Genomic DNA, 13,301 nt, shown 5'->3' on the forward strand with positions numbered 1-13,301 from the left:
AAACTCCAGTGTAGTTCAAGGCGTCGTTGACTGTGGTAAAAAAAGTCGTGATCTTCACGAGGTGAAGAAATTGAGACAGGTGCAAATAAACCTAATAATAAAAAAGGCTTGGTTCGAGTGGCAATCGAAGCCCATGTGGCAGAAGCTAAGAATATTGACACAAAGAGCCCAAACATGAAAACTGCGCAATGATGGAGTGTTTGCAGGCTCACGACAGGGCGAATATGTATGTGCTATATATATATATATATATATATATATATATATATATATATATATATATATATATATATATATAATATATATATATATATATACATATTGTCATCATTATCAGCAAGATAATCAAGGAATTGTACAACTACGAAGGGGCGAGTGTCACCTTACGGATGGGCACTAAACACCAAGGCATTCAACAGGAATTCTAGAATAGGTTGAAATAAACAACATTACACGCACAAATTTCAGTTTTCTTTGGGCACGTTTGCGTTGTATGCAGAGATGCAAAGTGAAGTGTGAAGTTAGGCCAGCGATTTAAACAACAATGAGAATAATACCTGATTATGTTATCGCGTTATACCTTTCAAGGCTACTCAATTTTTTTATGCAAAGGCGTCTTTGTAAGCTCGTAGCACTTTTGGGGCCCGGCTTGTCATCGTAGAACTCTTGTGGCTTGAAACGCATACGACAATGCGCTCAATACAGGTCCAAACTAATAGAGAAATCAATGCTCAAAACTGGGTCAAAGAAAACAAATAGGGTCCTAAATAACTATGTAACAGTAACTGAGAATTTAAACGAGTTGTAAACATAAAATCTCTAAAAACGCTTCGGAAACATTCCGCTGAAAACAAAGCACCGCGAGATAGGTGCCACCGCCTCATGGAGGTGAGCAATTGCTTCTTCTACTGGCACTTCGTCACTATGATATGAAGGAAAAAAAACAGCTTGAAAGAACTCGCGGTGGACGACACGTATCTCAGCTAATGTGGGATGCAGGAACTCGCTAACAAGATTCTGCTGCTGCACGGGAAACCTCAAACAGTGATGCTATCGGCGGTTCTGTAAATGGAGAAGTGCGACCTCTATAAACGAGAACCACTGGGCGCCCGTGCTAAGCCCTTGACCTTCTACAGTAGTTGACTACATCTACGTGTGTCAGACGTCCGTAATGGATGCTCGACGTCATTTTATCTTGGAGAGTTCTGGCGCCTCTTTCATACCGAACGGATGAATGGCATCTCGAAGACTTACTATGGTGTCTCATAGAAGCATGTTTGGCGGGATTTAAGCTTTGCTCTTGCCCGCCCGACAAGCGGGCGAGCGTGAGAAGATGGGGTTCAGGGAGACCGCTTCGGGAAGTAGGAGGGTGCGTACACGTTTTGGTTTTCCCAGATAGTTTCAATCATTCGGTCTTCGTTCTTAGTTGCCGGCTGGGGGTTTAGATCGTCTTGTCGGGGCCCGGGCCTTTGTGGGCGTGCGTCCTTTTCCGTGGTGTCGAGGTCCAGAGGTAGAGCCTCATGATTGCGTACCTATGTTTCTTTAAACCTTTTCCATGTCCTTTTTGTTTCGTCTGTTCTGAGGTACGCTATCGCGGGAATGCTGCAAGAAGGTTAGGTCAGTGCTTCAAACTTCGTTCATTGTTTATTTCTTTTAGAAATGTGCCCTTTGTGGCAAATAATTTATATATTTCTGAACCTGTATTAGCTAGTTGGTGTCCTTTATACTGATGTTACGTACGACTAGTTGCATCGAATGATTGAGCTAATTGTACTAAATTCCCCGTAATAAACCACACAGTTGGAGAGTGTCGCCTAAAGTCTCCCTTATGGCGCACGTGAGCTCACCATCTCTTCCTCATGATGGTCAGAAATCGAGGAAACCGTACATAGAACAACGAGACAAACGAGGCCGCGGCACCATGCATGAAGTTCACAGTTCCCGAATCTGCAGTAGTGTTTGTCGCATATGATTAGTTAGAGAAGCGAGGCTATGCGAGCCGTTGACTGAAATAGGTAACTGACAAAACCCGAATGATGTGTTGGTCCAACGTGGAGTCTTATAGCACCCTGAACATTAAAACAGACTCACAGTGTGTGTTTGTGGGTGTGCGTTTGCGTGTGTGCACGTGCGTGTGCGTGTGTGTGTTGTCTCTTTGCATGACTACCAAAATGTTAACGCGCACCTGTGATGGTATTATGTTTCATGATCACCTTAAAATATGTAAGGGACGTTCAAGGGGGAATTTATTATGTTTTAGTCGTTTGATAAATGACTTTAAAGAACTCTGCCAAGTGTTTCATGAACTTCAAAGAGCTCCAAATCCTCCAAATTTATCACATTTGTGCCGTTTTCATTGATCCGCATGTGCACTTTTTGTTCCTTTATTTTTTACCATGTCCTTTTCGGCAGTGTTTGGAATGACAGAGTTGGCAGGCTGCGTAACAGCGTCTTCGCCTCGAGGAGATGACTTCAAAAGCGTCGGAAAGCCCGTACCATTCATGGAAATTAAAGTAAGCAGTGTATTGAAGTAAATAAATTCTTAGTATTTGCAAGGAACAAGAAACGCAGAATGACATTCCAAAACTTCGCAGTCAAAACACAACAACGAGGCCCACAGGAGGCTAGCGCAAACAATGCAGTTGACCGTATTTCTGGCAGATTTCTCACGCATTGTGACAAAAATCACGCTAAGCTGTCATCGAGTTGCTGCTTATGCGGGACTTATAGACAAATATTACTACGTGGATCGGCGTGTTTATGCAATTGGAGTTGTAGTGTGCATATAGTCTATAGGCTGAACAGTTACCTTGACTACCCTGACTCCTAAACAAACGGCACTTCACTGAGTGATGTAGCAGCGGCGCTAAATTTAAAGCACTGATATTCCTTTACTTCAGACACAGGAGCATTCGTTGTCGTTTTGCTGCTGGTACGAGTGATGCTAGACCAAATCGTGTTGAGTTATAGGAGTACATTTGAAAGCTTTGTCGTTTCAGTGCTATAAATTCACCTACTGTAAAAAATAGCACGTTTTCTTTTTCTTTATACCGCGCAAAGCTACAAGTCTCAGTCTCTTTAGTTGCTGTTCCGGGTTGATAGAGACTGAATATCTTATGGTGCACACCGGCGGATTTCTATGTGCGCTAAATGAACAATAACAGCAACAAGAAAAACCACAATCACAAAATTGTGCCTCTTCAGGATGTTTTTGCTTCTTCAGTAAAAACTTCCTTCACAAACATAGACGTGAAAAAGAAGAGGGCGCCTGCGAATTTAACATTACATGCTACGATGGCAACGCCATAGCTCGCTCTTCCCGTAGTCTGTACTGCTTGTCATCGTGGTTTTTCCAGCCAACGAACTAAAATACGAAGTTAAAAACCAGTGTGTAAGTAGTTTTTTTTTTTTTCAAGTACATAGATATAATGGTCACTGAGTGTAATCCACGTGGCTACCCCAATAACGCTAATTTGAATAAATGCTGGATAACTCTGGACTCTTGTTCCTACTTTATTATCAGGTGGTGGATATAACAACCAGAGAGCCCCTGGGCCCTGGAGAGAAAGGGGAAATCTGCATGAAAGGCCCTTGCACATTTCTGGGCTACCTGAACAAACCGAAAGAAACTGCTGACGCCTACGAAGATGGCTTCCTCCGCACTGGTGCGCCATATTTCTGCATGCGTACTATCTAACATCTTCAGGGAGACGATCTGTCTTTTTAAATTAAACAAGTCACAGCTTCGTCGTAAAGGCGCAGCAATGAACGCGATAGCAACAAATTGGAAACTCACGCTCAAAACGACAAGCAGATCATGAAGCGTGTACCACGTTTCTCGTGCACAAATCACGCATGAAATGTACTCACAGGTACAGATGAACGCGAATAAGTGTTTTAGTTGTTACTTTAATATGTCCGAAAAGCGCGCCCTATTCAAAAACGGAGACTGTGCAACGACTGCAGTGACCTTTGTACGTCCGGTGACTACAACAGAATCGTTCTGGCGAAACATCAAGGCTAGACAAGACGTTCGATTCTCCCCACCGCGAGATATGGGCACGCGAGCGAGCGTCCACACCCCTACTCTCCGCAGGGCAAAGTACGTGTGAGAGATGTGAACACGTGGCACCGCGTCGTGATGATGCTGCGACGCGCACTCATTGCGCCATCTTCCTGGTAATGCTGCAAATACAATCGTTCCTTCCCCCGTATGCCCGTCAACAGTGGCACGTGGTATATATATTTAGCTTGCCGTTTGAATGTTGAAGGATGTGCCTCTCCGTGGCTCAGTGTTTAACACCTCGCACTCACGTTTCAAAGGTCCCAAGCTAAATTCCGCGTGCCGGAGCCTATTTCTGGATTATTTTTATTTCTTGAGTTTTCGTATGTATAGATACGTATACATTTACGGTGAGTGCCATCGACACCGACGCTGGCGGAAAAATCCAGCCGAGATATCTATATAATTACTATCGTAATAAAATTATCTGAAGCTGACACATTCTTCCCGTACCTTAAATTTCAATAGTGATTGAAAGTACGCTAAATATATGCTAGCTTTACGCTTAGGTTTTCAATAATACATGTGCTAGGGTTTTGCGTGTCAGAACAAGGTTTTCATTATGAGGTCAATCGTAGTTGCTCAGATCATGAGATTTCTAGCACCTAGGCTTCTTTACCGTAACACACGCTCCAAGATTAAAACTCAAGCATCACCATTTTAGAGAAACGTGATTACTGCGTCACGAATAGAACCCGCGTCTTCCGGCGAGCAGCTAAGCGCCGTAACTACTGTATACTGAAGCAGCCATACACTTTGGCACCTTACTCCTAATTTAGTTGTCTGTGCTAAGTACTTGCATCATTAGCTTTATTTATATACTTGACACCAGAGATGCACGTGAGCCTATTGTTTCTGAAATGAAAAAAATATTTTATGCTTATTTTGTGAGTGTTTCAATTGAAATTAATGATAATGAATTAAATGAGGCATCTAATACCGTTTGTCTGAAATAATGTCGTGGGTAACTCAATTTGTATTCGTATTTCCGTCTTTTCCAAGGTTTTATCGTCGTGCCCGAAAAACGGTAAATCTCGATTGAGGGACAATCAACTGCCATGCGGGTAGCAAACAAAAGGTTTTATTTTTTTCCGCTCAACTGACATCGAGAGAAAAGCCATTTTTAGAAATCGGGCTGGTCTTACTGATACGTCGCAACACGACAAAAGCAGATACATCACGTGAAGGCTTTTCAAACGCAGGTGATGCAGGCTACTACTCAACCGACGGCCGGCTCTTCGTGTGCAGCCGCTTCAAGGAGCTGATCAAGTGTATGGACCAGCAGGTACCGCCGGCTGAGATCGAAGAGCTGCTGGCCAGGGATCCTAAAGTGAAGCAGGTGGTTGTAGCAGGAGTTCCTCACCCACAGTACGGAGAAGCTGCCAGGGCATTTGTCGTTCCGCGGCAACGCCTGGTGGGCCCCGTTGAAGAACAGCTGGAAGCTGACAGACTCAAAACGCTTGTCGCTGGTATGTTAGCGATAGCTGGCCTAGACGGCCCGGGACTGTTCGGCTGCAGCTTTACATGTACACGTAGAGCCTCACTTTTGGGTGTTTGGTCGGGTGCAATGTTTGCTTCATCTAGCACCCATCAATTTTTAAGACTACTAACGCTGTTGATTCTGCAGGTAGCATCACTATTATCATTATCATGAACCGCTAAGCATTCGCTTCGTGCTCGTAAATATATGCTTTGGTCCCACAACTCGTGCGCTGATTTATTCTATATGGAATGCAATAACTAGTTGTATCTTGAGTGAGTTTGTTACGTGACGAAAGAGTTGCAACCAGCCACGTGAATAAAATCACATCGCATTGTGTAACAGCTGGTCACGCACATCGCCAAAATCACGTTACATCACGTGATTGTTCTCGCTACATATTCTAATGCAATTTGTTCATAAAAATACTTGGAAGAACTTCATTCTTGATTTAGTGTTCATTAGTGACAGTCTTGCGCAAACAAAGTTTCAGATTCGAGACCATAGAAGCTACATTATATTATAATGCAGTTTTTGTGCACATTAGCTGCCTCCGTCCACGTAAACAATTAAGTTATAACACATAATATTATTTTACCAAGGCTGATGATGCGTCTATGACGGAACCTTGCAAATTATTTCTATCACTTTGTGTTGCTCAAACAGAGCTTCACGTTCAGGTGCTTGTTGATTGCTTGGACTTGCTAGTGAAGTCAAGCTCTACTTGCTGAAGTAGAAAATAAAATGTGTGCCTGATTGAATAATTTATTGATGGAGTAGTTACGTTCGATTTAAGGGAGGGGCGAATATTGGAATTTTCTAATACTTTCTAACCCTGTTTGCTATTCGAATCGATTCGCATGTTAATTTCACTATTCGAGCAGTTCGAACTTTTTGAAGGAAATATTTCCTGCGCAGAAACGCGAAAATGTAACCACTGGAAGCAAAGCCACAACTATGCATGCCCAAGGTCCGATTTATCTTAGATTCCGCTTGTGGGGTGCGAGATCCGAGAAAAGTATGGGGCGTTCACGATTTTCAAAAATTCAAAACATGGCTGTTAGGTTTCTGTACTCTGATGTTACCGCAATTGTTATAATTTCAAAAGCAAAAGAAACCATGGTTAATAACATCGACACAAACGAAGGGAATATATCGGGCTGATACATTTTCACTACACATTTCATAATTGAACAGATGTGGACTCTCAGCGATACTTTTGCAAACCAAATTACGTTTCACTTTCACTGAGCCATATAAATAACATAAAAATAAGTTTCAGGGCTGACGCACATGTAATGCAGCTTTTCTAACAATAGCCCAAGCCGAGGTGGTATAGTGGCTAAGGTACTCGGCTGCTGACCCACAGGTTGCGGGATTGAATCCCGGCTGCGGCGGCTGCATTTTCAATGGAAGCGAAAGTGACCTAGGCCCGTGTGCTGCGATTTGGGCGCACGGTAAGACACCCCAGGTGGTCGAAGTTTCCGGAGCCCTCCCCCACGTTCTCTCTCATAATAACGTGATGGTGTCGGGACATTAAACCTCACATATCAATCAATCAATCCCAAAACGACAGGCCAGTGGAACATGTTACCGTAAGAAGTAGCGAAAATAACCTGGCGTGATGTATTTTCAAGTTCACCGGAAGTTTTTGAGTAGTGTTTTTGTGCGGTTTTGTCATCACGGAACTTTATTATGAACCAACTTTATATTGCGTATTTTGATGTGTCATTGCGTAAGTACGTAGTCAATTGCTTTTTTATTGTATAGTCGAAGTGTGAACATCTGTGTCCTCTTGAAATATTGCATTCCTTTCACTTCCCCGTTACGCCCTTGGGTGCTATGGGTGCTATCGTAAATGAATGAATATAAATACAGTAAGAGTAGAATTAACAGTGGCCCCATAAAATTCTTTTATGCTATGTCCCACTAGATTGTCGTACTGCGACAAAGCTATCTTTAGAGCTCTGCTACAGTCGCAAATGTAATCAATAAAGAAAACGTTGGCTCCAACATCAAGATATTCGACTTGGAAAAGATGAGGGCCCGATTGAAGAGGGCCCTGCAACACTTTTTGAGCATGGTCAAAAAACGCTTCCAATTGGTAGTAGAGGCTCCCGACAACACGCGAGTCAAATATTATTGCACCGCACGCTGCCTGGAATTCACAATAAATGACCAAAGTCAGCTGAAAATCGCTTTCCCTTTTCTCGACAAATTACGGAATAAGCACAAAAATCACTCGTAGTAAGCTCATATATCAGCCATTGGCTGATTTGAACATGGCGCGTTTGGTTGTTACAGATGTCGCCACGAGAGGCCGTCACTCGTCCACGCGTGCGTGCGCGATCGTACTGAAAAAGTCGCGTATTCGAAGAAAAAAATAGAGGGCTTAAGGTCACAAGGCGTGAGTCACATTTTTTTTTTTCCCCTCCCATCTCTCCCTGCTTATCATCGAGCGCTTTCGTCGGGACGAGAGAAGAGAAAACGCGATGAATGCGTGTGACAAATCTTTATAACTCCGCCCGTACTGAACGGATTACGGTAATTGTTGCGTCGTTGATGTTGTTATGTAATACTTTTATATAGTCAATTAAATTGATGGTTACTCATAAAAGTGTTTCAGGGCCCCTTTAAGGCTTTCTCGGACCGGAAATTTGAGAAGGAAGTCAAAAATTGGATACTGAATATTCTAAGCATTACAAATTTTATAGATTTTTGAATATAACACAGATAAGTATGCTGTAAAGTCTGCCTATATTTAACTGTAGCATGAACATAAAAAATCAACTCCCAATCACTCCGTACAAATGTTTACCCTCAAGAGTTCAAACGTGTGGTCCCAGTGTTTAGCTATGGGTTCAACCCGACACTCCACTGAAACTTTTAACAATAATTGGTTACATGTTCGTGCTTTTTAATGAGGTTAGACACACATTTGACACAGAATGCTTATTTTATGTGCTGCACATTGTGTCTCACATAATCATGGTCACGGAGGAGTGTAATGAGCTGTTAAATGCGTCTCACATTGCGTTAATCACAGCAGTTGCTCTAGAACCACAGTAGGTCACAGACGTTGCAACCGTAGCCAAATCCCCGTTTCAGAAACTCCCGTCGAAAGTATGCGTTCGTTCCGGTGAACGAGGTCTCGTAATGATCCCGTTGACGCTGTTGTGGTCACAATGCCGCTTGTTCGGCCGGGCGTTGTTGCAAGCGTTTGACATCACGAGCTAACATGGCGGCCTGGTTTGTAGGATCCGCCTGCCACCGGCGCTTAGTTTCCCGTTCCCAATTTAGCACGGCTTGGAAGGCTGCCGGATCGACGCAATGCAGTTGAGGCCGGCACTAGACCTCCCTTGCCTATTTTTGCGCCATGACTGTACGATCAGCCCGGCGAAAGCGAGATGTTTCACATTTCCACGGTCAGCGCTGTTCTAGCGATTTTCCTGGGTCACCAATGTGAAAGGTCTCGTGGAAACTGGTGCGCGCGTGTTCAACGCCACGTCTACGACGGCGTGAACAACGTCACTCACAATGCAGCGAATGAAGCGCGTGCTTGCTTACGATGCTGAAAACGACGTAACTTGTAGCACAGCCAATAGAAACCGCTCCTGACACCGATGCCGAATAGTTTTCCGTTTCTCCTAGTCATTTTCAGCTTTCCCTGTAATAAAGTTTTGATACAGCAGCAGAAACCTTTTGTTACTATGTGGCTGCTGCAGTTCTCTGTGTCTACAAAGAATAATTCAGTCAGAAATGTAAAACCCAGCCGGAGCAAAGTTAGGCACACTCAGAAAGCATGGTACAGCAGTCAACTCCCCTTATCTGGTTGAATTGTAGTATTGCGGTAATTGCACCTGAAAAAGACGCGAAAGAACATGCGAGGCATTAAATGCGAATGCGGACGACCATGCACTAAAATTACAAGGTTTTTCAGCATGAAAAATAAGCATTTGCATATACAAGAACGAACCAAAGACCCGCACCAGTAAAGTGAATAACCACGTTCACTACACTTACGCAGATCCCCTTATAAATCTGTAGCACAAGACTGCAGAAAAACATGTGTCCACGACTAACTTAACGCACGTTTTTTATAATAAAATATAGTAGGTTGAAAGATGAACGTGCAATGTTTTTCTTCTGCACTTTACAAGCTTCTAATGGACAGCGCAGTTAATAAAGATGAAAACATTGTGACACTTTTATGAACTGCTCCCAAGATTTGATTTATAAACTCTCCTGAATATTTTATTCTTGCTCTCATATACATCGCTGCTTTTTCGCCACTTAAATGGACGAAAGTCGCCATTTGAAGCCTGTGTTTTTGGCTATGTTTGTCCTGTTAGGTGCCTTATAATACACGTTTCAAACCTGGCCGTCTATTAACAATATGGTTATCTATTTTGTCAGCATTTACGAACTTTGAACTTCTGCTTCTATTAAACATCTGTAACGTGCACCATTCTACTCAATTTACGTGTACTTGATGGCCATTTGAGACCTAAGTACATACAATGAGCCGAGTATCAAATGAAAATGCTCGAGAAATGGGTGGTAATTCTAGGTAGGGTGCGAAACAAAGAGAAAAGTCGAAAGTTCAGCAGGGATTTTGTGTGGCTTGCAAAAAAAAAGAGGACGTTGATTGATGAGGCCACGCGAAGCTTCCCGTGATCCTCACAAGGCAGGGCAACAGTTGGGCCGGCACCCGACATGGTTGCTGGTGGATGCGGCAGCTGCCCTTGCGTTGGGCAAAGCAACTTCTCATTTACTTCATTTGAGAGTTGAGGCTAAGCGGAGCAGCCCACTCTGACTCCTGACCTCTGCCAGACATTGGGTCTACACCCGACCGTTCTGCCGGCCGAGAAACTTCCACCGTCCTCAAACTCAATGAAACGCCACTGCGACTACTGCGTGGCTCTTCACACGCCCTTGCCTACTTCGATTCTTTTTTTTTTTTTGTGGTTCAAGTGTCAAATTCTATCATCGGCATCATCCTCACACAGCTACAGTCACGGCCCTTTTACGTGAATACTCCCTCTAATCAGGTCATGTCCTCGATGCGACTCCATGTATGACATTCGCGCACTTGTTCATCACAGTTTCTCAGTATGTGTGGTCTTGCATCACTGCATACAAAATGTGCGTTTGCCATCTAAAAACTGCAGTTATGTTATTTCACTAGTAAAAACCTCGTTATTTGATTCGCGTAATGAATTTTTTTCACAAAGCTGCGTAGTTTAGCTAGTCAGTTAGTCTTCATCGAAACGTGAGCAACAGCACAGTTCCCCTTATGTCTCTAGCTGTTCGTGCATATTGCCGTGAATTGTTGCCTTTTAATAAAATGTAGAAAAATGCGACTTTCTAGAAATAATGTCGCAGTGGCCCTGTCATTCAATATGAAGTACCACGTCGCTAAACAGATTGATTGATTGATATGTGGGGTTTAACGTCCCAAAACCACCATATGATTATGAGAGACGCCGTAGTGGTGGGCTCCGGAAATTTCGACCACCTGGGGTTCTTTAACGTGCACCCAAATCTGAGCACACGGGCCTACACCATTTCCGCCACCATCGGAAATGCAGCCGCCGCAGCCGGGATTCGAACCCGCGCCCTGCGGGTCAGCAGCCGAGTACCTTAGCCACTAGACCACCGCGGCGGGGCTCGCTAAACAGATTCAAAAAGTTTGTCAGAATTGGTTGTAAAAACTTCAACTATTTCTTTGTGTAGGCTACCTAGTAGTTGGTTTGAATTCATTCATCAATACATTAACCAAACCAAGCGAGAATCTTAATTTTGTACATTGTAAACTGTTGTCGAAAGTCTTCCATCCAGCTTTCGGCTGCGTTTTTTCTGTGCTATACGCACAGAAATTTTTCTTGCGTTGTGCCAAAAATATCCTGGAAGGGCAGGGCGCATAACATAGCGCCACCCACTGCTCTTATATATCCATACATTGCCGGCTTCTCGACGACGAAGCAGCAAGCAAGGCAAGCCATAGTGTTGGTGATATATACACGCGTGACGCGAGCTTGCGTTTTCTTGGATTTCGGATTGCTGGCGTTCCTCGGCTTTCCAGTTCACCTGTACGGGAACAAATTACGTGACATCTGCTGGAGGTGTGTGTACTACCGTACGAACTTGGAACTTCACTCCCGTAAGCTTCCCCCTCTTCGTTACACCAACATGGCCCCCGAGGCGCCTCTCCAGGTGGGACCTTCGGCTGTCCATGTCACATGTGGCACCATGTATCCTCAACGAGATCCCCCTATCTTCACCGGCTCTGCTAAATTCGACTTCGAAGATTGGTTGGCGAGGTACGACAAAATCGGCGCAAGTAAAAAATGGGAGGATCCAAGTTAGCTGGGCTATGTCACGTTCTACCTCGCGGACATCGCGCAACTGTTGTTTAATAACCACGCAGCTGACATTGTTATGTGGTCTGCATTCGAAACTGCTATTACGGACGTCTTTAGATGACCTGTGGGACGCAAGCTTCAAGTCGAGCAGCGTGTACGTTAACGTCCGCAGCGACCAGGCGAGAACTACACGGGCTACATCGAAGATGTGTTGCATCTATGCAACCGCTTCAGCTCTGATATGTCTTAGGAAGAAAATATTAGGCACATTTTGAAAGGTATCGACGACGGCGCCTTTCAAATGTTGCTCACGAGAAATCCCCCCACAATCACTTTACTCATCTGCCTCTGTCAGAGCTTCGACGAGCTGCGTAGGCAGCGCCCAAATGCTCGTCAAGCCCTCACGACGTTATACAGGCTCACGAGCTTGCACCTACCTGCCCATCCTGCCGATCAGCAGCCACTGCTTTCGACAATCAACGAGTTTGTCCGCGAAGAGGTAGCACGCCAGCTGTCACTGCTGCCACTGACACATGAACCAGCGCATGCTTTGACTCCGGACCTCCAACACGCCATTACTCAAGTCGCTGAGGCCCTCCCACCGATGCACCATAAAGCACCTGTTACAGCACCTCTCACGTACGCCGCCGTCGTTACTCGGCCTGCACAACAGCGTATGCCTTATGCTGAACCTGCCATGCCACCTCATGTCAATACAACAACACCAATTGCTGCGTCGTATCCCATCGCGCGATCTTAAGCTCTGTTTTACCGTCGCTCAGACGCTTGGAGGGCGCCGGACAATAGGCGTATCTGTTTCGCCTGTGGTATCGCTGGACACGTCGCCCGCCACTGTCACCAAGCTCCTCCTTCATTTGACATCAGGGGCAGGCCGATTGCGTCGTCGTCAAGGACGCCATCAATTTACACCTCTGACGGTCAATGACCTTACGGAAACCATCGGTCACCATCTCCCCGACGACACGCCCCGTCCCCTATGCGTCGCCGACCTACCACGGAAGAGGGAAACTGATCGCTGCAGCTACGGAGCAACAGCTGCATACAAGTCGAACTGCTAAAAGCCTCAATCTCTTTCACCGCAAAACTTTATCAACGTCAACGTGGAGGACACCACCGCACAAGCGCTTATTGACACAGGAGCCGCCGTTTTCATATTCTGCGAGACCTTATGCCCCAAATTGAAAAAGTTGGCAATGTCTCTCTCGGGCCTGATGCTCTGCACGGCCAACTCTCAGTGCATGGAACCTTCAGCTGTGTGCACTGTACGTGCCATTATGCAATGTGAACTTTGCGTCAATAATGTTTTTGTGCTGACGTCATGCTCCCACGAAGTCATTCTTGGATGGGACTTTCTTTCGCGTGATCGCGCCAT

At 44.7% G+C, this 13,301-nt stretch overlaps 1 protein-coding gene across 2 annotated transcripts in view; it reads left to right on the forward strand.

The window, feature by feature from the left end:
• The window catches only part of LOC119161028 (uncharacterized), a 126,296-nt gene that overhangs the window by 91,357 nt on the left and 21,638 nt on the right, over positions 1–13,301 (forward strand). For both annotated transcript variants that reach the window (XR_012887533.1, XM_075880082.1), the window contains exons 8-10: positions 2,413–2,513; positions 3,524–3,665; positions 5,266–5,532. Coding sequence is in view for 1 of the 2 variants with exons in the window: in XM_075880082.1 (XP_075736197.1) it covers positions 2,413–2,513; positions 3,524–3,665; positions 5,266–5,532 (510 nt within the window). In the remaining variant the exon portion in view is untranslated. The remainder of the gene's footprint in view (positions 1–2,412; positions 2,514–3,523; positions 3,666–5,265; positions 5,533–13,301) is intronic.

The sequence above is a fragment of the Rhipicephalus microplus genome, chromosome X, assembly GCF_043290135.1.
Source record: "Rhipicephalus microplus isolate Deutch F79 chromosome X, USDA_Rmic, whole genome shotgun sequence".
Classification (NCBI taxonomy): Eukaryota; Metazoa; Arthropoda; class Arachnida; order Ixodida; family Ixodidae; genus Rhipicephalus; species Rhipicephalus microplus.